General features: G+C 35.6%; 1 protein-coding gene and 3 non-coding genes across 4 annotated transcripts; all 4 read right to left on the bottom strand.

Annotated features, from left to right (window-relative positions):
- Positions 1–1,526: 1,526 nt before the first annotated feature.
- Positions 1,527–18,071, bottom strand: msk (importin-7 msk). Its single transcript, XM_090155374.1, has 22 exons — positions 17,870–18,071; positions 16,600–16,838; positions 16,373–16,531; positions 14,968–15,214; positions 14,523–14,617; positions 14,270–14,443; positions 12,777–12,822; positions 12,617–12,716; positions 12,350–12,543; positions 12,146–12,235; positions 11,656–11,982; positions 11,213–11,402; positions 9,575–9,700; positions 9,130–9,227; positions 8,942–9,034; positions 8,199–8,282; positions 7,561–7,697; positions 4,988–5,133; positions 3,463–3,528; positions 2,692–2,946; positions 2,172–2,288; positions 1,527–1,972 (listed from the first exon to the last, which is right to left on the bottom strand). The coding sequence occupies exons 1-22, from the start codon at positions 17,951–17,953 to the stop codon at positions 1,881–1,883; spliced, it is 3,159 nt and encodes a 1,052-aa protein (XP_090011500.1). The 5' UTR covers positions 17,954–18,071; the 3' UTR covers positions 1,527–1,880.
- Positions 18,072–19,030: 959 nt separating this feature from the next.
- Positions 19,031–19,112, bottom strand: TRNAL-AAG (transfer RNA leucine (anticodon AAG)). Its single transcript has one exon. It is a non-coding gene; the product is annotated as a tRNA-Leu (tRNA).
- Positions 19,113–19,178: 66 nt separating this feature from the next.
- On the bottom strand, positions 19,179–19,260 carry TRNAL-AAG (transfer RNA leucine (anticodon AAG)). The gene has a single exon. It is a non-coding gene; the product is annotated as a tRNA-Leu (tRNA).
- Positions 19,261–19,598: 338 nt separating this feature from the next.
- On the bottom strand, positions 19,599–19,680 carry TRNAL-AAG (transfer RNA leucine (anticodon AAG)). The gene has a single exon. It is a non-coding gene; the product is annotated as a tRNA-Leu (tRNA).
- Between the last annotated feature and the right edge of the window lie 6,847 nt (positions 19,681–26,527).

Below are 26,527 nucleotides of genomic sequence, written 5' to 3'. Positions count from 1 at the left end.
TTAGTGTTTACTTTCCAAGTCATCTAGACTGGTCTGGCGACACAGTTTTTGGAACCAAGGGTGAAATTGTTTGGTTCACGGATGGCTCCAAGACTCACTCAGGGGTGGAGTTTATTGTCAGACTAAGAAGTTTGGCTTCTCTGAGAGCCTTGGCGTTTTTGCTAAGGTTTTTCAGGCTGAGATTTCGGCCATCTGCTCTGTGTAGACTTCTGTCTTAAGAAGAAGTATCGGGGCAAAACTGTTCAGAGTTTCTCGGTCATAAGGGGCATCATGGCAATGGGATGGCCGACACTCTGGCCAAGGAGGGTACGGAGGCTAGGTTCTTAGGTGCTGAACCCGCTATTCCAATACCCAATGGCCTGGTTCGCAGTCATGTGCATGGCGCTATGGCTGAGGGGCAGGTCAGGATTTCGCTTGAGACGGAAGGTCAGAGGCAGGCCAAGGAGTTTATTCCTGGGCCTTCTCGCTCTCTTAGAGTAGTATAAGGGTGGTTACGGGCCTACTTTTAGGTCACTGCCAGCTTAATAGACATCTGCATCTGATTGGTATCAGTGAGAGTCCTATGTGCAGGGCATGCCTTACCGAGGAGGAAACTTCCTCTCATGTCCTTTGTGTCTGTGATTCTTATGCGGCTCAAAGGTTTGAGCATCTTGGTATGCATAGGCTGGAAACGAGCGATCTTTCCAACATTCCGGCGAATCAAATCTTGCGCTTCGTTTCAGAGACTAGGCTTTTCCATGTTTAAAAGGCTGGGGCTGCACAATGGACCTCTGGTCGAAGTGCTAGGTTGGGTCTAACCCAACCACCCCAACTCTCACTAATAATACCAGGCCTGTTATTGGATAATGCAAAGTAAAACCATTTTAATACTACTACATTTTGTTCTGTTTATACTTCCCAAAGCCTATGTGGTTTTCCCCAATAATTAACTAACATTTGCTCAGCTACTTTAACTGTTTAAATTTCAAAGCATTTAAACAAAATTTAAGAAAGTTTTTGTATTTCTCAGGTTTACAGCCAAAAATTTAGTAGCTGAACCAGTTGAAGGGCAGGTAAACTTGTCTCATCTCAGAGTCCAATGAGAATTTTTTTAAAAATTACTGGTGCTTCTTGCTTGACATTTGACTTTCCCTGCTGTACCAAAGGCAAACCTTAGAATTACACCCATTTTTGGCTAAAATTTTATTTTAAATATAAATTTACTACAAGTTGGTTCACTACTCCAGATCAGTATGTCTCTGTTCCTTCATTAAATTTTAAAATATGAACCATGCATTTAATACCCGAGACATTTGCTGAAGCGGAATGTGTTTTCTTGCTTGAAGGAACCATAAACTGACAAACTATTCTGCTAATGTGAAGCACAAAAATTTCACCTAAGGGAAATCTTGCTTCAAGGTTAAATACCTTAATATTCAAAGCTATGTTTCATTACAGAACTTTTATTTAATTGTAGTATCAGATCGTTGAAAAACATTTTTGGTATAGCCTCAGAACACTATTTTGGGAAACACTGAAAATATGAGAAAATTAGAACTAGATATTTAATATCAGTAAATCATCTTTACAACTTCAAATAACATGCTTGTGTGTACATTAGCTGACCTCCAAAATACAGATAAACTTGAAAATCTTTTAATTGAATTTAAAAAAAGAGATTTACTTAAATTCATATCGGCATAGTTCTTTTACTTGTTTTAGTTTATTGAAAAAAGAGTTGTTAAAAACAACCTCAAATATACCCACTAATTAAAAGAAGGCTTGCGGCAATAATAATTTTTAAAAGAGACAAATTTAATATCAATTTTGACCGTAGGAACGAAATACTTAGTATGGTATATTTGGGGTTATCTATATCAGAATTTTATAATTAATCTATCTTAGCTAAGTGGTGTACCACCAAAATTAAAACTCATTGGGACAGTCTGGTTTTGGAACACATAGCCACCACTTTTTTCAATTCGTCTTGATTCTATAAATAAAATAGATAAAAATGATTCTCCATACTTTAAAAATAAATGATTATCTGAAATTTGCTAAAACATATTGGTTTGGATTTGATAAGCAAATACAAAATTTTCTTAGTCCAGGCTTTTAGCCAAAATTTCAGTGTTGAATGAAAACGTTTTCAGCTTTTGATGTTTAATATATTTATTAGATAAATAAATTACCTGCAGCTGCTTTCCTTTGGTCTGCTAAAAGTAATACATCTTGTAGATTCCGCCGCTGTTCCGCAGTTAGATTTGCAGTTACAAGAGAATACCAAACTGGATCAGTTTGTTCTAGCCCTAAATAAAAATTACACAGATTTAAAATGTTCTTCCTTAAAATGTGCACTTTTCGGTAGCAAACTGAAAATGTTTTTCTTAGTCTCATTCAAATACTATCGCTATCATAAAGTTTACCAGCTTAGGCTATATTTTATTCACACTACAAATATTTCAATTGTTGTGATCCCGCTAAGACTTTTTATATTTACTTAGACAAGGGGAGAAATTGACAAAAGTTTATAATTAGGAAAACAATGAATAATGAGTTAATGATATACTTTGAAGACTATACTTTTGTCCAGTTATGACATAATATGTCTTAATAAATTATCTGCTACCTCACCTTTTTTTTTGGAAGAAAAAGGACTAAAAATTGTCTCTCTCGGAGTTCATTAAATTGTTTACTTCTGTAGGTACTTACTTTGTAAAATTTCTTTAAAAATATTATATTCATCTACTGTACTCTCATCATCATCTAGAGGTGTAGTATAGCTTTCGAGAGCAGTTTCTTCGGCCCCATCGTCTTCATCTTCATCACTGTCTTCATCATCATTATCATCGTCGATGGTTTCAGCTCTTAGAACCGGAAAAGCGGATTTGGCTTTGTATTTGCTAACAATTTTCTGATAACAATCAGCCTCTAAATCAATATCATCTTCATCACTTTCTAAGACCTCTGCAAATAAATTAATTTCATATTATATTAGAGGTGAGAAGCTTTGTTATAAATGTTATTTTTCCAATGGGCCATTCAGAGTGTGCTCAAAAGGTTTCTGAATTATTACTTATCTTCCGGAGACATCACACCACAGTGGAATCATTTAAATACAAAAAGTTGTTTAGATTTATTACCAGAATTTAAACCTATGATGTTCTTTAAATTTATTTAGATAATGATCCTTAAGTTTGAAAATTTAATCAAATTAATAAAGAATCATGTAAAGAAAATATTTCAGAAACATTAAAATATACCATTTAATATATAACAATTTCTGACTTTTCAACAATCCAGTTTACATTTCTGCTCTACAAAAATTATCTTCTGCTGTGGGGTCTGCTTAATTACTAGTTATACTCTTTCTAAGAGTTTGTTATTTCTGGCGAAATTACTCCTTGGGTGCATTCACAGGTGGGCATTGGAAAATGACTGTCTACTAACATTTTTGATAGACTCTTTCGAAAATCAATTTACCTTGATCATCTTCGTCATCATCATCATCGTCGTCATCACTGCTTTCATTTTCTTCAGAAGCTTTATCTATAATATATTAATAAAACTGATGAAACATATTTGAGAGGGGAACTCAAAATTCCCAGATTTTCTACATTTTCCTAAACCACTCCCAGAAATTTTTCTTTATTTATAAAATTGTTTTCTTTGTGTTGTCCCGAAACTACTCCCACTTGGATCCAATAAATTTAACAAATTACATCATCGTTCCTTTAGCGAGTGTGTGAGAGCAACTTCCCAATGAGAAATGCCTAGCTTTTAGGAGCAACATTTCCAGGTACCTTTAGATTAAATTTGAGATATGGACATCTAAAACGAGACCTATACCAAAAAATAAGTTGGCTTTCAGTTTGTCTTTAGTTGGTATACACATTTTAGGAGGTATTAAGTTGGTTTTAAGTTGTCAGCATTTTTCAATAAACTAGTTAAAGGGGTAATAAGTGGATATTAAGTTGGCAGTATGGTTTAAGTTGGTAATAAGTTGTTTTTTGTATGGTTTTAGTTGGTATTTGTCCCAAATACAAACTTAAAACCAAGTTCCTAGACCACTTAATTTTTGGTAAGGGGAGTCTCTCTAGGATTTGCTCTTCTTAGTCCAATTGGATACACAATTTTTGGAAAAATGGGGATAGTATCCCACAGAAAAACACCTTTAGTAAACGTTTCCATTTGCAACCAAAATTAAATTTCCTGACGTTTCCCAATACTGTGGTAACCCTGATCTTATAAAGAATGCAAATGCACAGAGTTATATAAATGCCTTTACAAAATATTTCTACACTGACAGTGGCGCACCCAGTATTTAATCGAATATGACGTCTTGCTGGAAGGCTGCCCTTACCGAGGGGCTAACCACTCTTAGAAAGTCTGTACACCAGACTACGCTTAGACTACCACTGCCAAAGGCAGGGACTTCAAAGATTATGCGTAGTCCCATTAGTACAGTCAAAGGTACGGCTCTGTACACCGATTACGCGGAGTGATCAGCCCCTCGGCCCTTACCAAAAAATAACTATTATTTCAACTTGGTTTTAAGTTAATAACTTAAATTATCTTTAATAACAAATTTATTTCCAACTAGACCAGAATCAACCCCTTATGTTTAACTACTTAAAACCAACTTAAAAATAATATGCAATTTTCTGACTACTAAAAAGCAACTAATTTCAAACTTAAAAAATAAGTATTTTCCTACCAACTAAATAACAACTTATTACCCTTTTAACTAGTAACTTGAAATATGCTGACAACTTGAGCCTACTTTACATCAAGTTAATATTAACTAATAATGTGTATACAAACTAAAATCAAACTTATTTTTTGGTATGGGTTAGATAAGAAAATTAATATAATTTAAGTTATGAAGGGGCCCCACCCCTAGATGCACCACAATACCTCAAATTTTTTAAATGAAATATGAATAAACGAAATAATTATACTGGTATATATTAATACAATACGTAAAGAGGTACTATTTTTAACTTACATGCATAAGCTCTCTTTAAACCATCAAAGAGTAAAAGGATGGAAGGCATTATCTGTGGACTAACTTCGTTTACAATGTTTGGTCTATTATTAGGCAAGCTCATTAAAGTGCATAAGCCCAGAACACAAAGCTTCCTGTCATGAAGCCTAAAATTAGAGAAAAATACATTGTTATAAAGCAAACGGTGCTAAACGTTTCATTATTTTAGAGTCTCTTGCTCTTGGGGTAGTCATTCCAAAAACAGAAAGTAAAATATCCTTGGGTAAAAAATCAAAAGAAAATTCCATGGAAAATATCCATGGGTAAAAAATCAAAAGAAAATTCCATGGAAAATATCCAAAGTAAAATAAAACCAAGATAAAAATCCGAGGTAGAAAACTATTTATTATACATATTGAATTTATTAATTTAGTATAAAAGAGGCTATTACGTCAAATAAAGGTACATATACACAGCCTTAAATCTGGCAAACAATATTCTTCCTTGAACCAAATTGTTTTCTTTAAACTATCAATTGTTTTTTATCCGTGAGGCGAGAAACTTTAATAACAAGTGGCAAAAGTTCATTAATGTCCTTTTAGAAGTAAAATGAGTTTGAAGACAAAAACAAGTCATTTTAATTTATTGGTACGATTTTAATTATTTAATCTAAAGATATAAATGTCATAAAAATTCTAAAGGAATGGTTTTAAAATTGTCTAATATTGTAGCTAATATGGCACATTGGTCCAGGAACGCTTATTGCACGGACGGGCTCAAGAAAAATGGGTTAGAAGCTCAAAGATTCAACCAGCAGTAGATTCCTAAAAGACTGGTGTCAGATCGACTAACGTTTGAGTCTGTAGACGGCTAAGAGAAATGCAAGAATTTTTTTTTATATTTAATAATTAAAATCGTATCAATAAATTAAAATGGCTTGTATTTGTCTTCAAACTCATTTTACTTCTAAAAGGACATTAATGAAATTTTGCCACTTGTTATTAAAGTTTCTCGCCCCACGGATAAAAAACAATTGATAGTTTAATGAAAACAATTTGGTTTGTTGCAATACGGTCAATTTCAAAAACCAACAGTAGATATAATCCATAACCACCAGCCATATTTTTATTTTGGATTCTTATTACTCTGCATTTATTTCCTCGGGTTTCTTAAAAGTTGATTTGTTTGGTTTTCTAGCTTTTTTGTTTTTGAATTTTAGGTGTTTGATTAGTAGATACTGACTTTAAACATTTTTCAAACTAAAAATACTGATTTTTATTACTACACTACCTTTGAATACTATAAAAATTAAAATAAAATAAGATTAAAAATTACAGGGATATCATTACAAAAAATACTACAAATTGGCAGTTTTGTTTCTGGTGTTAAATATAACCAGTTAAAAATTTAAGATAATAGCATTAACATATTAATATCATCCATGAACATCGAACTATATCATTACCCTTTTTACCACCAGGCCCTAGCATGGGAAGTGCCTTTCTAGATTTTATATAATTATTTAGCGCATAAGGAGACTGGCATTTGTTGTCGTTGACTTGATCCACAAAACATTTTTGAAATTGTGTTTTAACAGGCCATGAAAATTACTTGTAAATGTTAGAATAATAACTGAAATACTACAAAATCAGTTGATAATCATAAATAAAAGCATATGCTGTTAATATTTTAACTTATTTCCATTCAATCAAAAATATTTATTAAAATTAAATTTCGGGCAAGGCATTGTCAACGAAAACTAGCCAAGTTTCAAAAGTTACCCATCAAAACAAATTTTGAGCAGCGGCATGTGACCAACGTCATAATAACAAAGCACTTGCTATACTAGCGACTGAACCCAGGCTAGCTAATGCAGTTAAATATTCATGGTTGAAATTAAAATATTCATAATAATAATTTAATAAACATTAGACTTGGTAGTTATTGTCAAAATTTCATCCCACTTTTTATACACCTATTTATAAGAGGGTATATTATACCATCATATCATCATGGCTAATATAGCAATATAAATGTTTTACTTTATTTTATTCCTAACTATCTGTTAAGATTTGTGTAAAACGACTTTTTAAAATATTATTTGTAAGCACTCAGCCCAAAATTATTTCTAAACCAACCTGTATATTTATAATAAATACAACAATTTACCAATGTATTTTTACTTAGGAAGAATTATTGAGATGATCTGCGGGCCTCATGGTATAATTTACCTCTGGCCTTAGATGGAGAAGAGGAAAGAAAATTCATCTATGTGCGCTTCAATCACGTGGAAGACGTGAGTTCATGGGACTATTGAGATACTGAGTTGATTTGATTTATTTTGGGGGATGGAGCTTACTCGTCAAGCTTGAGGTTGACTGGGAACAATGATAAAAATCCTCTCAAAATAAGCACTCTCAAAGTATAAATACATTCCTGATTTTACTATTTTTATTTGTTTCAATGTAAAGTCTTGCTGCCCAACTTAAATTACACAACATGCGGTCCAGAATTTAAAATGTTTTTGTCATAGCAAGTAATGAAGAACACAAAAGACTAAAGCTAAGAAATTGAAGTAGAGTTCTGATACATACCCAAGAAAGCAATCTGTATCACTAATCCATTGCTGAATGAAATGAGCAGTAATTGTGTTAGTTGAATTTGGGAGCTGAATCTTCTCTAGAGTTTCTAAAAGCAGTTTTGGATTGCAAAATAATGCTGCAATTACCACCTGAAACAAAGAAATAGTATAAACAAAACTATGCTTCTGTATACAAGCATTCCATTATAGTTTTTGTAATAAACATTATAAAAATAGGCCAAAGGTTGAATATTTATGGGTTAATTAAATATTTAAATTCATACCAATATTAGTTTACACTATACATATTTGGGAAAATGGAGGAGCTTAGATAGTAGATTATCCTAGTGGGTCTGATAAGTATATATTTTAGTTGAAATGTCATTGTTGAGAAATTAAAAGTTCACCCAAAGGAATTTTTGTGAAAGGCAACGCTAATTTTCTTTGGGAGATCAGTTGAAACAGAAAAAAAGGTAAAAAGTTCCCACTTTCTAATTTGAGACCTAAAACTCGGATAAAGATACAATGTACTGTTGTAAGCTACCAGAGTTGTTTCAGACTGCGAGTTGCAAACCAGATCACTACTCAAAGTAAAGAAGCGGAAGTAATAATAAACAGTAAAGCTCTAATTTGATACGAAATTAGACTCACTTGTAGGCACATGGTTCTTAACTCTGAAGTTTTCACTTCCCTGGTAAGTCTTTCAAGTACCAGCTGAACAAACCAAGGTATACACTGAAAAATAAGAAAAAGGATTAAATAAAATTAAAAATATTACTTAAAAAAATTTAATAGATTACTGAAAGTATTAAATCACAAAAACTTTAACATTATTGATGATAATTTTATCCCATAAATATGGTTAACAACAAAAGCCACATAAGATCCAAAAGTGTGCCAGATCATTATATTTTCCACAGAGAGCTGGTTGAAGATAAAATAGTGTAGGAGAGGGGATAAAGAATATTTCTGCAAAATTGAAATTTTGACATCACAGCGCCATCAAGTGTGGCGTTTCAGAAGGTATCTCTAGACTTGACTAAAGAGGCAAAATACCAAAGAGAACAGCTCTAATACTAGCCATCTGGTTGGACTTTGTAGTCGATGGAGATTATTTCTCAGTAAATATTTCAAAAGGCACAAAGGTAGAGCTGGCACACTTTTATGTTTTATTTCGCTTTTTCTAACAAAAATGATGAGCAAGATTTTTACATTATCAGTCAAAATAACTAAGAAAGACAAAAGAAGCCAATTAAAGTCTGCCATTAAAACGAAACTGTACATGTAGCAACACAAGATATCTCAATTTCTAAAACCATACAAAAAAACGAAACTGTACATGTAGCAACACAAGATATCTCAATTTCTAAAACCATACAAAATATGTAACAAACCTGGTTTACATGGTCTTTACATTGTAATATGACTACTTCAAGAAGTTTTGCTGCATGGCACTCTGCATCTTCACCAACTTCACTATTTAGTACCTAAAATGTAACCCAATGAAAATTTAAGGTTATTCTGAAATGATATCTACTCTGTAGCGTAAGACACTACCATCAATTAAGAAAAAAATACATACTGCTTTACACATATTAAAAACTGCTAATAGGTGGTTTTCATTGCTGACAAAAGCTGGTGTATCAACAGTAACAAAATTGTGTAATGCTGGCATCATATCTGAAATTTAAGAAAAAATGTAATACAATGAGGTGAATAATCTCCGATATACAGGAAATGTTTCAAAATAATATATTTGGGTTTTTAATTTAAAATTTGTAAGTTAATAAAAATTAACAGGTACGCATTACAAACTGAGAGCATGTAGTAGAGTAAGTATAATAAAGAAGTGGTAATATGGCAATATGATATTTATAACACTCAAAAAATAACTTTCTTAATTTAATCTTAAAACAAATACGAACAGCAAACACTGGTGGCATTAGTATTAAATTACTGAAAACGATAGTTCCATTCAAGTTTAAACATACACAAAGAAAAAATAAGAACTATTTTTTAAATTTTACCAGTAAAATAGTCAATTCCATCTTTTTGGAATGTCTGATACATCATCTCAAAGACTTTCCACATGTCAGGTGAAATTGCCTTAGAACCTAAACTGTACACTAACGACATAGCTTCTTCATAAAATTCTGAAAAGGAAAAAATAATACCATAACCCATTAAAAGAAATACTAAAATTTAAAAATTTACCACTGTATCCAAAACCTGTGTAATACTAGTGCTTACTACTGCCAAGAACAATTAAGTTAACTTTTTCCTAACAATTCTGTAATGCCATGACGGCTCAAATATAAATAATTTCATACTTTTTAAGGCTGGGTGAATAACCGAATAATTCAGTCAAATATTAGTATAGTAACATATAGAAAAATTTGCATAAATAAAATTTAAATTTGTGTTAATATAAAAGAAACTCTATTTAAGCAGACTACGATATTCTTAATTCCGTTCAGTGCAGTTCTTTAGAGAAGCAGTTTACATTTTATCAAAGGCATTAAGTACATCTGTATTACAAAAAGCAAACTAGGCACGCGGGAAATTCGTAAAAACCGCATGAAATACAAAATAATATCTAATTATAGGAAAAATGGTTAAATTATAGGAAAATAAAGGAAAGCATTGAAATATAGGAAAAATTATAAAATAAAGGAAGAATGGTCACCCTGCTCTAATCATCCTGTATCACCATATAGCTGTCTACGGGGACGGTGAAACCAAAACCTCTTTTGGAGGGGAAGAAATTTCTACAGTAGAGCTAGCACTTGGCCTTTGATGGCTAGAACAGAAGCGCCCAGTAAAATTCAAATAAAATAATCTACACGGCAATTCTATATAAAAGAACGTACGTCATTGGTCAGTTGGATCTCAGCAAATATTTGTGTGTAAAGATAGTTTTAGTGTTTTTATTTACATCATAGGTCACTTATGACGTCCTTAAATAATTCAAATCGCAATTGGTCAAAGGGAAAAATATAAGTGAAGGGAGAATAGTTTTGACTTTGGTTTTACTTTTTTATGCCTCAGACTGCTTGTTATTTCTGAGTCATGATCCCTATATTTTTATTATTAAATAAAATTCTTGTCCTAAGTTAATTGAACTTATTTTCATCAGCTAAATTCTGGTATCAAGTTTGTCAAGCCAAAAATTAATCTTTGACATGTAGATGGTACCTTTAAACTTATACAGTTCTACCACTGGCATTTAGATATTAAAATTTAAAATGATTCAACTATTAGACTTATTAGAATAATATTTGGTCTTATACTCGATGAAAATTCGATTTGGTAATACTTGCATTATGCTGAACTATTCGGTATTTGGTTCGAAAACTACTTATTCGTCTCAGTAATAGATTAGAAAATTTTTGGGCATTTGATACTTGTCTCAATAGGCAAAATGTGCTATTTGCCCAGCCTTAATATTTTTCCTGAGAAGAAAGTCTAAATTTTAGTATTATAAGAATTTTAAAAATAAATACCAGAATAGATATTGACTATTACTCAAAAGTATTTTGGTTAACCTTTAACTTCTCTAATGGCATTATTTTTCAAACGCAATTTAATACTTGTATTACAGTTAGTCATTTAAAGTTACTGGCTCTTTTCCCCCTTGGTTCATTATACTATTTACTTTTATTTACCCATAGCTCCTTGAGTGAGAATGAAACCAACAACGTTGAGGACAACAGGTTCCAGTAGAGCCAATATTTCTTTATGGTCTTCCATTACTGATAGAATGGTGTCAATGGTATTTAATACACCCATTGCTGTTATGGCTTTTTCATCAGCATTATCATCACTTGATTCAACAACTTGTTTGAATGTTTGAGCCTTAAAGAATAAAAAGACTATTAAATGAACAAACAAAAGCAAGAGCTCCATAAATGACAATTCACATTAACATTGTGACCTATTGTTCCCTTAAATAGAAAAATATGATGCTCAGTTAAGTTTTTAGAAGGCATTAGTATTAAAGACTTAAGAAATTTAATTTTTTGAGAAATGAGGGGTTTAACAGTTTGTATTATATTTGATCAAATGTCATTATACAAAAGTAAAATCAAGGAGTAAAACTTATACATACCAGATGTTGTGTCATTTCTACAGCAATCGGAGCTAGCTGTTGATCATATGTGCACACAAGCTTTTGCATAACGCTGGTAAGGTCATCATTCTCAGTTTCTCTAATAATTTTTAGGAGTTCTAAGGTAACTTCTTTAATATGCGGTTCTAAGAATTTTTCGGCTTTTTCTTGATTGTTTATGAGCATTTGAAGAGAAATGGCAGCTTCAACCTTTACAGGAAGCTCACTGTCATGTAACAGACAATGTTCAGTTAGTTGCAGTGCTTGGACAAGGTTTGCATCATTTTTGAAAACAATTCCGCAGAAATAGTGAAGAACCCAGCATGCCTAAAGATCATATAATTCACAATTAAAATTTATTAACACCACCAGAACCATAGCAAGAAGGGCTGTAAAATATGTAGTTTCTATTTCAAGTAATTTTAATGCAAAAACAATGGTACGTACTGGTACTATAAATTTTATAGAATTAGAAAAACTCATTCCATACCCTTGCTCGTAAATAGCCAAAACTACTCCCAAACTCTGGATAGACGTACGTGACAAGCATATTTTCCATTTGATCTTTGTACAAATTTTTCTAAAACAATATTTGACTTAGGTTAGCAGAGCCATATCAACAATATGACAATTTATAGCATTATGTCTTAAGATTCCCCCATCGCAAACATGAAAGCTACGTTTTAAAACATACCTTTAAAAGAATATTAGCAACTGCCCCAACCATATGTAGCGCACCATCCTTTTCTCTTGGCCCAGCCTGGATATTTGTGAGAATAGACATAACAAAGCCTATTGTTTTTTGAAGCATATCTTTCCTTTTTTTACATGAAGAATGTAAAACTGTTTGAGCTGCAGTGACAGGAGACAGAAAATCTTCAAATGCATCTAATGAAAACAAAATTTAGGGGTGAGATAAATGAATACCAAAATTGAGTACATAGAAAATATTAAAAAGTACCAAGTTTCATTCTAATATATTCATGAGGATCTGACGTCCAAAGCTCATCATCATCATCAGTGTAACACATAAGTGGAAATATTACTTCTTGGATAACTGCCTATTGTTTAAAGAAAATAATTTGAGATTACTCAGACTAAAACTTTTTTTTTAACCATACCGCCATATGAGACTTCAAAAATTTCCAAGAAAATGCATGGCTAACGCTGCAAAAGAAAAAGTTTAGTGTGTTACCATGAGACCCTTTTGTAAATCAGTGTACAAATACTGAAAAGGATTTCTCAATAAAAAGCTTTTCTTATTAATACTACAATGGCTAAATTCCTCAAGTATTCTAGTAACTATGTGAATTAATCAATAAACTGCTTAACCAATAATGCATTCAGGTTTGTAAGTATATGCGAGTATAAAATTAGCATCTGGTACCGTCCTCGCCTTCTTCAAAGTTAAGTTCATCTGCTTTTTAATAACCAAATATAAAAAATGGTAATCATCTGTGTGAAGAGCATTGAAAGCAAATGAACTTTTGCTATAAAGTATGTGAGGATGAGGGTTTAGAACTCCCATATTCTTGGTACCAGAATTCATTCAAAAATGTATTAGAAACTTAAAGGGGCTCCAAAGTTCGGTGGCAAAAAAAAAGAAAATTGAGCATGCTTTTCATTCTCCCCAACCATTCACTCGGCGGGCAGAGTCAACCGTAAATTTCGCACTTTACTGACTTTACACACATTTTGCCACCGAACTTTGGAGCCCCTTTAAGTACAAGTAACTAATATATCTAATAGAAATTAGTATCCATTTAGTTCTTAACTATGAACCTTCGCAGATTTGAGACAATAATAGGTGGGCAGGAATTGCCCTCAAAACCAGGCCCATACATGGGGGGGCGCCAGGGGATGCTCAGCGCCCCCAAATGAGTACTTGAGCATCCCCAATTTACAAATTTCATAGGTGGGGAGATAAAAATTACTCAAGGCATTGGCACCCCCTAAAATAATTTGAGCACCCCCGAGTTTTGGCGGCTGTGTACGGGCCTGCTCTAAACTTGTAGACACATACTATGATGTATCATCGAAAATTAGGAAGAATTTCATTGAGTAGGAATATTTACTGATTTATAATAAATTATCATGAATGATGTATATTCCACTAACTACTTTTTCTTACGAATCATTTTGTAAAAGCAGATGGAGCAGGCAAAGGTACATGTTTAAAGTGAATAACGTTAGCAGTACCGGACGATAAAATATATTTCAGAGGCAAAATCTCCCTATAACAGTTGCAATAAACCATTTAAGTTAAAATACTATTAATTATAAATTCTGATGAAAGAAAAGTTCTAACAGTGGCTTTAAATAGTTCAATGAGAATCTTAAAGTTATTAGGGAAAACAAGGGAAACGTCAGTCAGTGAATTTGAATCTAAAAATATTGTGGCAATCCTGTGTTTTTACAATATGTTTCATTAGAAAGTTTTTACAGTGTACTGCAGTGAGAATTGTAACCAAATAACAGAGTAATTTCTATGTAGTATTATTAAATAGAACCTCAAAACAAAAGAATGAACGGTTACAGTACCCCAAATTTAACTACGGTTTTTGCTATGAATTAGGGTGTATCGAAAGCAAAATTAAAAAATTCTGGTACTTACGCTAAATCTATGTAATTGAGAGTTAACTGAAGTACTCTTGGTGATACATAAATATTTCGCCTCTTTTCATCCAACACTTTGAGTAGAACTTGAATTATGCCTTCAGAGAATGCTTTGAGGTAGTATTCCGAGAAGTCTTTGTATTCCTTAGTCACATTACCAGGGCTTCCATACCTTCAAAATAAAATATAGAGCCTAAGTTCTCTGGACTGTTGAAGAAAAATACAATATTTACACCCATAGGAAATTATACCTCTCAAAAACTCGCGTAACTGTGTTAATTGCCCATTTCTTGCATTTCCACCATGAAAGATCAGGTCTTTCATCTTCATCAATTTGGTTAGTTGCCTATTAATAAAAAATTTATTAAATTTTATTGCATATCAGAAATGTTGAATATTTGAACAGAGGGGTTGGACACTTGCAAAAATACCATAAATCTGTTACTTTTTTCACAAGCCATGAGATTCTCAAAACTAAAAACCTTGTTACAAAAACACAAGCGTCCAATTCCTCATATAAACAAAACGAAAGTCAGGATGTAAGCTTAGTAAACATTTTTAAATTCCATGGCGTGTGGCAGCCCCGGTATACTTCTGACTAGTCAAAGCACATGAAGAATTCGCAAATTGAAATTAAAAATATTAAACTAGGTACTTCTATGAAATATTTTCGAAACAAATTTGAGAATTTCTTACTTCTGGAACAGATCTTTCAATAATGCTTCGGAAGATCTCCATCCATTGTGCAAATGTTTCTTTGCTTATAAGATCCAATGGAAAAAAGTATTGCACCAATGTGAAGAAAATCTTAATAATTTGTTTCTGTAATAGAACAGAATATTCGGTCTGGTCTGGCAAGAGAGAAACACATCTTTGATGTAACATTGGGAGCAACATGAACATTGCTTCATTAAGAGGCCCTCTCTCTTCATTTTTCTTGTACCTTCATAAAGAAACAAAAATTGTTATATATACGTTAATGCTCATACAATAAACCTAAGCTGTGAAAATTCCACAATAAAAACGCCTAAAACTGAAAATGAGGTTTTAGAACGAGAAAACAGAGCAAAATTGGAAATTGCATGCGTAGAACAATCTCAGAAATAAGCATGGTACACTTATCAAAATTGTTTTGGATCAAAATAAATATTTAAAAAAGGTATTTTATTTTAATAATAAATAAGGTATTTTTTTGTTTCAGATGAGGAGCAGTTCTCTTTGATGATTAAGTTCGCACCCTCGATCAATAAAATCCAATTAAATCAAGATTCAGATGATGAAATCACGATTAAATAAGAGATTGATTACCCGATTAAATAATAAATCTATTCCAAAAATTTGTTCACCATTAAATATATTTAATCATGATTATCGATTTAATTAAGTCAATTAAAATATTAGATCATGATTAAACAGATTAACTTGTGATTAAATTGGATTAAACATTTTACCACAACTAACACAATTTAATACTTTTAATTGGATCAAATTTGATGAAGTATGCACCTGAAAGAGGAGTGATCTGCCCCTCGGTTCCAGAGAGGGCAACAGTTTTTGACAAAAAGTTGACATTTAGATTAAAATTGTCAATTAGTGTAGAGTGTACATATTCTGAGAGACTGATTCATATTAAAGTATATTGTTAGTATTTTAAAATAATGTTTTTATCACTTTACATTATCCCCTATAGGGACTTAGCCGCATGACGTCCCGCCGTAGCTTTGGCCATGGCCACCATGCTGGTATTGCTTTTTTTCCAATTGGAAAAAGCATGGGTGACATATTATCTATGTGCCTATAGATCACTATTAACCACTTTATCTGTATTTTCCAAATTTTAAATATCTAAAAAAATTAGCTGTGGCTACATGGGGAAGTATATAAGATTATCCTTCCTAAATCAACTTTATAACTATATGCCCTCAAGTTGAATGGCACAAACATTTATGTTCAAATCGCGTTGCAGAAAATTGCTAAGCCCAATTTAGTTTGACACTCTACTCAAAAGGACAAAAAATCTCTAAAGAAGTTACAACTTATTACATGTTAAATGTCAAAGACTTGCACTACATTCTAAACAAAAATTTAAATAAGATCTTACTCGTAGTTCTTAACCAATTGGTATAAGCAAAGCAATGCACCCATCCAGCTTGTTATATCTGGTGACTGAAGATAGACAGAGACTTTGTCAACAATTGTTGTCCATCGACCAGGAAAATCATACTTTACTATATGACGCACGCACAAAGCCAATTGCACTCTACAAAAAAAAGGATATTGTCAATAACCAGGAAAAAAAAGATTTCAAAAGTTTAATATAATTATTACCTAATTATGTCAGGTGCAAGTACAACTGCATCCACAATCAAATCTCTAATCATCGCTCGGTCTTGCTCATGAATGTTGAAGCTTAAAGGTTTACCCGTAGAAACTGGTTCACGATCTTGCCAAAACTGGGTAATCATGTTCTTCAAAAATATTACACCAGCTTGTCTCACAGGCATGTCAACTGTGTTTGTCATAACCACTTGAAGCAAAGATGGAGCAAATCCAATAATTTTGTGAACCTAAAGAAAAAATTCTTAAGTCAATAAAATTAAACATCCCATGCCTCTTCTTGGCAATAAATTTAGATTACACATCACTAAATCCATTTAAAGTGAAAATTGAATGTCCAGACCATCACTTAACAAAATGTTAAGGAGTTGAGGTTCAAATGGGCAAATTGATAGTGCTATATTTTAATGAATAGTTAGAACAACTTGAATAAATTTGCCACTGAAAATTGTTATAATTGTGTCATGACTACTGGGTGGAGTTTTCAATTACAGAGTAAAATTTAGTTCTTCAATATGGCTATGCCTACTGCTAATTAAGGGCACCTAAGTTCAACAGTAAAGCTCTGTTGCTGATCACTTTCAGGAGTTTAAAATTCTTGTGCTACAGGAACCGCTCAAAAATAAATTTATTAGAGACCAAAGCAAATTAGTTAAGTGTTGTGATGAATAAAAATAGTTTATCATTCAGAAAACAAAATTACCACATGTTAAGAGTTTTCATGTACAAAAGATTTTCTCTCTCCAGGTCAGTATTATAATTCATGACTTCAAGTCAACTCTCAATAATTGGTTGTCAGTATAAACTAAGAAACTTCTGCAACACATTACTAAGCTATACAAAACTATATTATGTAAAGACCAGAAATTGCAAAATTTTTTAAATTTCATTAATAGACAAATCCAAAGAACCTCTAAGAACATTTGAATAATATACATCCAGGGTGCCTTATTAAATTTACTGATTTTGGCAGATTTCTGAGAAAACCTGGAGTTCATACACCATACTGATGAGCCCCAAAAGGGTGAAAACCAGTCTACTGTTGGAATTTCTGACTGAAATTTTTACTTATGATATAACATTTACATAATAAAATGCTTGGCTAAATCACCAAATCAGTTCAATCTACTTCGGAAACCAAGTGTATACTTTTGTAGAAATGACGGAATTGTCAGTCTGTCTTATTTCATCAATGACTCACATGGCAAAAAGAATGTAACACAAGATTTACGTTAAGCCTTGGTTTGCATGATAATATTACCTGATCAAGTTCTTTCTCCGCATTTTCTCGTTGATTTGGATCAATAGTAGCTCTTAAAATTGCTACTAATTTTGCACTATCCATTACTGATAGTAATTTATTAAACTAATTCCAATATAAAAGGATAAATAAGGTAAACTTAAACGTGGTCCAGCATTAACAGCCGATTGTACCTCCACATCAAGTAAATTTCCCAGCTTACCACTGGGCTGCCAAGAAATAAATGAAATATTTATCACACAGAAGTGAAGCACTACTGAAGCTAGTAAAATTATAGTCGTATCATACACAAACATTATTTTCAAAAACCGAAAAAATTACAAACACTCGTGATATTAAAGTAAAAATACCAAGTTAAATATTAAGCGCGTTAACTTTCTGATATTATAAAAAATAGTTAGAAAGCCCATTTTCTATAAGAAATTTCTAATCGATGACCATAGAACTGGAATAAATAATTAGAATGATTTTTAACACATTTCGGTGCGGGCCGATTAGAACCGTACCTTTAGCCTATGCTTTTCGTTGATTAGTGTACGACTGTAACGCCATCTCCACTGAGTCTAACTAAAAAAATTTATCCGAAAATGGGTTATAGGTTATAGCAAAGATAATTTAAACTCGTACCCTAGGTTCGAATACTGAGAGCTTTCCCATTGACGGTTTTGATACGAAGCGTTTACCCTTTTCCAGCACTTGACTTCAGAAAAATCGGGCTCCATCGGTTGCGCTAAGTTTAATCAGTTTATGTCTTTTATTCTAGTATTAATACCACATTATGGAAATTTTAGTTTTAAAACATTAAAAAACATGCTTATATTAAAACGTAAGAAAAACAATATTAAAACATTTATTTGTTAATATTATTTAAATAATTATTATATGTTATATAACCAAGAACTTATTTATGTTATTATCTTCATAATACTAACGAATAGAAGATATTAACTAACGAATAGAAAATATTAACTAACGAAATGAACAAATTATTAACGAATAACAGAAAAAAGTTGGAAATGGTGTGATTCGAACCCACGCCTCCGAAGAGACTGATGCCTTAAACCAGCGCCTTAGATCGCTCGGCCACGTTACCCCTTTTGCATGAGCCCTATTAAACCTAGATCCTCATTGGTCTAGTTAATGAAAATTACGGAAAACAGTTGGCAACGGTGGGATTCGAACCCACGCCTCCAAAGAATCTGGTGCCTTAAACCATCACCTTAGACCGCTCGGGCACGTTACCCCTTAAATGGGTCCTATTTAACCTAGATCCTCATTGTTCTCCTCTATGAGAATTACGGAAAAAAGTTGCCAACGGTTGGATTCGAACCCACGCCTCCGCAGAGACTGGTACCTTAAACCAGCGCCTTAGACCGCTCGGCCACGTTACCCCTTAAATGGGTCCTATTTAACCTAGATTCTCATTGGTCTCCTTTATGAGAGTTACGGAAAAAAGTTAGCAACGGGGGGATTCAAACCCACGCCTCCGAAGAGACTGGTGCCTTAAACCACTCGGCCACGTTACCCCTTAAATGGGTCCTTTTTTAACCAAGATCCTCATTGGTCTCCTTTATGAGAGTTACGGAAAAAAGTTGGAAACGGTGAAATTCGAACCCACGCTTCCGAAGAGACGGGTGCCTTAAACCACTCGGCCACGTTACCACTTAAATGGGTCCTTTTTTAACCAAGATCCTCATTGGTCTCCTTTATGAGAGTTACGGAAAAAAGTTGGAAACGGCGGGATTCGAACCCACGCCTCCGAAGAGACTGGTGCCTTTAACCAGCGCCTTAGACCACTCGGCCACGTTACCCCTTTATTTATGCCCTATTTAACCTAGATCCTCATTTGCCTCCTTTATGTGAATTACGGAAAAACGTTGGCAACGGTGGGATTCGAACCCACGCCTCCGAAGAGACTGGTGCCTTTTTTTAAATTTTTTTTATTTAAAACTTTTTATTTTAAAAATAACGTTATTGAAGTATGAAAATGTTTGTTAAAAAGAAGCATAACGCACTGGTGTTTACACCTTTGAAGTTACTATTATTTTGTGACTTTAAACAACTTTATCAACAATAATTTAGGCTTTATGATATATATATATATTAGACGTTTCGGTTAGGAAAAAAATTATTTAAGGTGGCTTATAGCGAAAATTTTTTGTTAGATGGCTCTGTAATTCTGTACGCGTTAAATTCGATGAATTGTCATTTTTAACAATGTTTAGGGCAGCCAACTTAATACGAGCTTTAATTTTCATTTCTAACACAACAAAATTATTAATTTTTCCAAAGCTTAGTAAACAACGACTTAACCAAATTTCTTGTTTGAGCACTGACATTAAAAATCTTACAATTTTACAAAAGATTGCACCTTTGGCTTTTAAAACTTGGGTTGGTAAAATAGAAAAAACAATGCATAAATCACGTAACATAGAATCCGAATTAAAAATAGTACTGGGTAAACCAAATGTCTCAAGGAACAGCCATGACCACCAGCGATTTGACACTGGGCAACGGAGAAACAAGTGTTCCACCGATTCGGGAGCGGAAGTGCAGAGAACGCACGTAGAATCAGGAACAACGCCGAAATGCACCAGTCGAGTCCTCACTGGAAAGCCTTTGTGAATAAGCTTCAAATTCACGTCATTGAGCCGAGGTCCAAACAGAGAACAAGTGACCATGCCCCACTTGACTTCAGGTAACGGAGCCGGAAAATATCCACGCCATTGTTCTTCACCACGAGACTCGATTGTACAGAAGGCGCGCCAAAGCAAGTGGTAAAGTGCGCGAGACGTGAGCTTTCCGAGGTCGACAATTTCCCCATCGCGATCGCGAAGGATCACAACTTGAAGGTTTCGTCTCGATGGCAGACCGCCACGACGGCGGAAGAGCGTTACGTAACGATTCGTACGAACGAGAAATCGTAACTCCCGTGAATGACGGTGCTGACTCCGCACAAGCGTCCAAAACCATAGTAACCGGAAGAAACCCTGGAATTAACTCGTACGCGATGTCCTTCACGAGCAGAAAATCCGCCTGGATAAAAATTCGCCTATCAATAGCCGGAAACGGAAACGCCGAAATGCGCGGGTTGAAAAAGAGAGGTTCGAGCGAGGGACTGGAATGCGGCGAAACTTCCCAGGCAGTGGCTGATAGCAGCGCTTGCCATGATGTTAAAAGGCTCGCGATCCGAGGGCTCATGGCGCCGAAATGCTTTTTCGCGATGGACAAACGAAAGATTTGAAGGCCAAGCCCGTCGTACGCGCCGTACATCGAGAGAAGGGCTGCGACGAGATCGACTTCATAAGACGTGGCTGTGGCAGTAAGAAGAGCCGCAATTTCTTTTACGCGAAACTCCGCCATTTTCGTAGTGACGTCAACAAGACCGTAGCCTCCGGCATTTGTTGGACGAATTAAAATGCCATATTCGACGTGATGAGGTCCAGTGCCCCAAATAAACTCCAGCGAAGCCTTTTAGAAACGGTGCGCCCATGACTGAGAAATAGCAACGGAGTTCAGAACGTGCCAAAGAACGGAAGACGCCAGTATGTTCAAAACGATGACTTTACCACACGTATTCAAATGACGTTGCCGCCAGCGACGTAAAACCCCCGTGAACTTTTCAAAACGGTTTGGCCAATTTAACTGCTCAGAATCCTCCTGGTTATGCGAGAGATGAATGCCCAAAATCTTCAGGGGGCCATTATCAATCAATTGCTCCAGATGCTTGGCAATAGTCGTGGTAAATAACTAAAGACTCTCGAATGCCATCAATGCTAGAAGTCAGGATCGTGGTGTCATCAACATGTTCGTAAATTAGAGGAACATACGAATCCGGCCCGATTGGGATCCGAGGTTCTGTAGATAATACGTACAAGAGTGGGCTGAGCGGGCAGCCTTGGCGAACGGACTTTCCAAGGCTGAATACATTAGTTAGGTACCCATTAACTTTGATACACGACTTCGAGGATGTGAGCAGAATTTTAATCCATGTCCGAAACCGAGGTCCAAATCCCATTGATTGCAAGACCGCGAAGAGATACGACCAATTCACGCGATCAAATGCTTTGTGCAAATCTAATTGCATGACAATTCCTCGTTCTTCGCGTGAGCGCAAAAGGTCCGAAATGTCGTTGAGAAGGCGCGTAGTACGAGAGAGATCCCGTCCTTTGACGGCTCCCGACTGACTCGGAGACGTGATACGGGGGAGAAGAGCCGACAGTCTACTGGAAAGCACCTTGGCGATAATCTTGTAATCAATGTTTAAGAGCGATATAGGCCTCCAGTTCATTAAAAGATTTAAATCTCCTTTCTTTGGCAACAAGATTATCATGCCTTCACGCATACTAGGGGGTAGAATTCCCTCCGAACTTATTTTCGAGACCATACGCATAAAACCGTCCTTGATTTTAGGTAAAACAAAAGACCAAAATTCGACGCTGAGACCATCCTTTCCCGGGCTCCTCCCTCGGGGCATACTTTTAAGAGCCAGCAACACCTCAGCCCACTCGATATCACGCTCCAAAGCCTCCATATCAGCCTCTTCTACCCGATCGGTTACCAGATGAGAGAAACTGGCCACCTTTGCGGGATCCACAGGTTCCTTCTCGTGTAAAAGCGAAAAATTTCATCACGAATAGTTTGATTGTCATTAGTGATACTGCCATTGGGAAGCTGCAAACTTGAAACCAGTTTATTCCTTTGACGATACGTTTCTAAGCGCAAAAAATATTTAGTAGGCCACTCATCATCAAGTTTATGCTTCGCTCTAGAGCGCAGAAATTCCCCTTGAAACGATTGCAGTCGGCGAGCTCGTCCGCGTCAGCAACTGAAAGAGGACCTTTATTACTCAGTGCATTGATCCGCAACTGGATGGCAGATTTGTCTTTACGACGCGACGCGGCCAAATTTTTTGTAAAAAACATGGCGTAATCGCGAAGCGAAACTTTAAACGACTCATACCAACAAAAGATATCTTCACGGTACGCGAGAGTCTCTTTGCTTCTGGATATGATTCGAGAAAGAGCTTGATAGAACGTAGCTTCGGTTAAAAGGGACGCATTAAAAGCCCAGGTGCCAGGACCTCGGGGAATTTCTTTAGGATCAAATAGAACGGTGAAGGCTTTGTGATCAGAAAACGGTGAGACTTTGTAGGAACTACGAGAAAATTTCGGAAGATCGGCTGGTAAGGCGAACAAATAGTCAATGCGAGAGAAGCGGTAATGGCCAAAGGCAAAACCCGCCCAGGAGTGTAATCGTATTGGTCTTTGTGATAGTGTCTCCAAACATCAGAGAGCGACAGTTGGCGTACCATGGCACGCAGGGAGAATAATGCTCGATTATCAAAGACCGTAGCGGGGCGACGGTCAGCTACGGCAGACATAACGTCATTGAAATCCCCAAAAATAATAGGCTTGGCGATAGTTAGAATAGTAGAGGAAATGTCTGTAAAAAAATCCGCGCGGGCGGCGCGATCATTCGGCGCGTAAACATTAACTAAATCAACAGTATCGTCATCAATGGAGAGAGAAACATGCAAAAATCGACCTTTCGAATGATTGACAACGCGACGGGCGGTACAATCGACCCCGGCACGAATTAAGATAGCGACTCCGCGATAACCCGTATCAATGTCCAAATCGACAAAAACTTTACCGCTAAAAAGTGATTTAGAAACCGCGACGTGATCAGATTTCCAATGAGTTTCTTGTAAAAAAATAATATCTTCCATTTTTATCCAATCTATTAATTCTAACATCTTTTGACGATCACGTAGACCTTTAATGTTCAACGACAGCACTCGGAGAGCCATGGGAATTATCGGGATTATTCGAGACTTCCTGACTATCAGAATGATGATTTATTGCGTCGGTTTCCATGCTATTAGACGAAGACTTTTTTAAAGTTGGCCTATTAGAGGATTGATTTAACTTGGCTTGGCTTTTCTCGGTTTGACGGCGAACAGCATTTGAAACGTTAGGTCTAAAATTAGGCTTATTCCGACGGGGCTTGGATGCTAATTCATTGTCGTCATTCGACAACGCGCGTTTTTCACCCCCAAAAGGCTGTTTGTCCGCCACCGGTATCTCGTCATTCAAGGAAGCAACCTGTCTGGTGCTACCTGCGTTGTCCTCTGGTATGGAATCTTCAACAATAATGGGGGTATTGCGTTGAGGGCAATTACGGGCCGTATGACCATGTGTTTTACAAGCAAAACAGATAAAATTGGGACACTCACGGTAAATGTGGTCCGAAGCCAGACACCCCGTACATACCCGGCTCTGTTTTTCATGTTGGACTTGATAAAAACTCTCCACTCCCAACAAATCGCGAATCTTGATGCGATAAGGGGGGGGGGGCAAATGTATTCGACGTACCCCTGTATAAAGATTTTTCTTATTCTTAAGCCAAATTATTTCACTTTTAAGCTCACAGCCCATAGACTGTAATTTATCCTTCAAACATTCATCGGCAACGATTTCAGGCATACCAAAGAAAGTAGCAGTAATCACCTTCACGGCAAAATTCGACACTGCAAAAACTATTCTTCCTACCTCCACTCCTTCAGCAACGCACGCTTCGGCATCACTCGCCGAAACAAAAGTAGCGTAAAACCCACCGTCCGAGGGAACATCGGACGTGACAGCATCCAAACCAAAAGCCTTCTGGATAGCAACGTGAACGGCATCTTCGGAAACAGCGTCGTCATTGCAGGTTATAAAACAAGTTGGCAAGCCAAAATATACCTCTCCTCGGTAGAATTGTCCCTAGTGGTATTAATTTCTCGAGATAACCCTTAAAGATATATCTCCGCAATTTAGAGTTATTTGTTAAAAATATTAACCCATTTCTATCCCGCCCGGTATAAAATTTTAATTATAATTAAAATAATTGAGACGAAACGATCAATTTTAATTTATTCAGAATATCATAAGTTAAGTAGTTACAACAGCAAGTTAGACGTACTATAACAATGCACAATTGAATTAAACCCTTTTACAGAACAAGTTTATCAGTTAAATATAATACGAAGCAAATTTTAATGAAAGAAATATCTACAGAGGCTTTTTGGAATTACTCGCTTACGAAATACTTGCCGCATCTTTAACGCTCATTTTATTTCAACACTCGCCCTTGATGAAGATACCGTAGATATCTGGTAGTGGACGACTCGTTCACTTCCTGTTGACGTTGTGACGCATACCACATGAAAAAGACCAATGCCGTCCAATTTCCAATATCATATAATGACTCGCACACCCAAGAAATCATTGACTGCGTTAGAAATCGTAGATATCCAAATATCCACACCAAATGTATTTACAAGAAGCAAAAACCTTACCATCAACAAAGCACAGAGAGCCACTTGACAAACCGCCAGCTCTTAAAGCAATTAACGTTAAATTATCTCCTTTGAATTAACAGAACTATATATAGGTCGTTAAGAAAGTGGACCACCCACAGGGTCTACCCTTTAACCCTCTAATCTCGGCTGACTGCGCTAAAACAAGATTTAACCTTTAAAAAATACCAGATTAGGCCTTCATAAATTCATTAATAAAAAAAGACTTTATTACCTATTATGCTTACGATGCCTGTCTTAATTTCAGTGAATCTAAGCAGCTATCGGTGGTTCTGTGGTAGAGCGCTCGACTGCCAAGCCGAATGGTCTGGGTTCGAAACCTGGGTGGCGCATTTGTTTTTAATCAATAGAGAAACGCTAAATTAGAATTTCTTCGATGCAATAATTTCAATTTCAATTCTATTCAATTAAACCAAAATTTCCTACTCTATTAAATACGCTTCCGATAAAGCTGAAGGTCTAATTTTCAATAAGGCGTAACAAGTGTCGGTGGTTCTGTGGTAGAACGTCCGCCTGTCAATCAGGAGGTCTCGGGTTCAAATCCCGCCCGATGCGATCGCAAATTGATACTAAGACGAATACCGTGTACAACTGGTGGAAACCCTGCCATTGGACGTTGAGAGGTAGCATTACACTCAGCACTCGGTCCGTCCCAAAGTCATTAAGAAGAAGTTGGAGAGAAAACGCCCATATAAACACAACAGACTCAACATGCACATCCATCAGAACACAAACACAACAAATTCAACACTCACAACCTACGCATAAACGTTACAAAAACCGTAATACACCAAACCGTCACGACGGTGAGCGAAAAAACACCATCCAAACCAAACCGCAAATGCATCCGTTAACGCTCACCGTCACACGGTGGTTTTGCCAACCCTTTGAGAAACTGCGTACGCAGTGATTACACTTTGCACCGAAAATGCGAACGCGTTCGCAGGCCTGACAGACAGACACACCCACAGACCCACCCACAGACAGACACGGTCGTTGTATAACCCCTCCTAGGGGACTTTGTCCCCTCGGAGAGGTAAAAATTAACGAACCGCCTAGGTCAAGAGTCAGCAGAGCTCCACCCGCTCGGCCACGTTACCCCTTTTGGATGGGCCCTATTTAACCTAGATCCTCTTGGGTCTCCTTTATGAGAATTACGGAAAATAGTTGGCAACGGTGGGTATCGAACCCAAGCCTCCGAAGAGACTGGTGCTTTAAACCAGCTCCTTTTTTTATTATTACTCAACCATCAAGAAAACTACACATATTCTTCATATACCACATTACCATATATC

The sequence above is a fragment of the Leiobunum rupestre genome, chromosome 8 (assembly GCF_980474605.1).
Source record: "Leiobunum rupestre chromosome 8, qqLeiRupe1.1.hap1, whole genome shotgun sequence".
In the NCBI taxonomy this organism is placed as follows: Eukaryota; Metazoa; Arthropoda; class Arachnida; order Opiliones; family Sclerosomatidae; genus Leiobunum; species Leiobunum rupestre.
Note: the sequence above shows the minus strand (reverse complement) of the source record. Positions and strands in the feature narration are given on the sequence as shown.

Bases quoted from the DNA above. Each gene is read 5' to 3' on its own strand.
- msk (XM_090155374.1), bottom strand. From the start codon at position 17,953: ATGGATAGTGCAAAATTAGTAGCAATTTTAAGAGCTACTATTGATCCA. The intron at 15,215-16,372 runs GTAAGATCTTAT...TTCTTTATGAAG, and splicing joins CAATTGGTTAAGAACTACGA to GTACAAGAAAAATGAAGAGA. The intron at 2,947-3,462 runs GTAAATTGATTT...ATTTATTTGCAG, and splicing joins TGATGACGAAGATGATCAAG to AGGTCTTAGAAAGTGATGAA.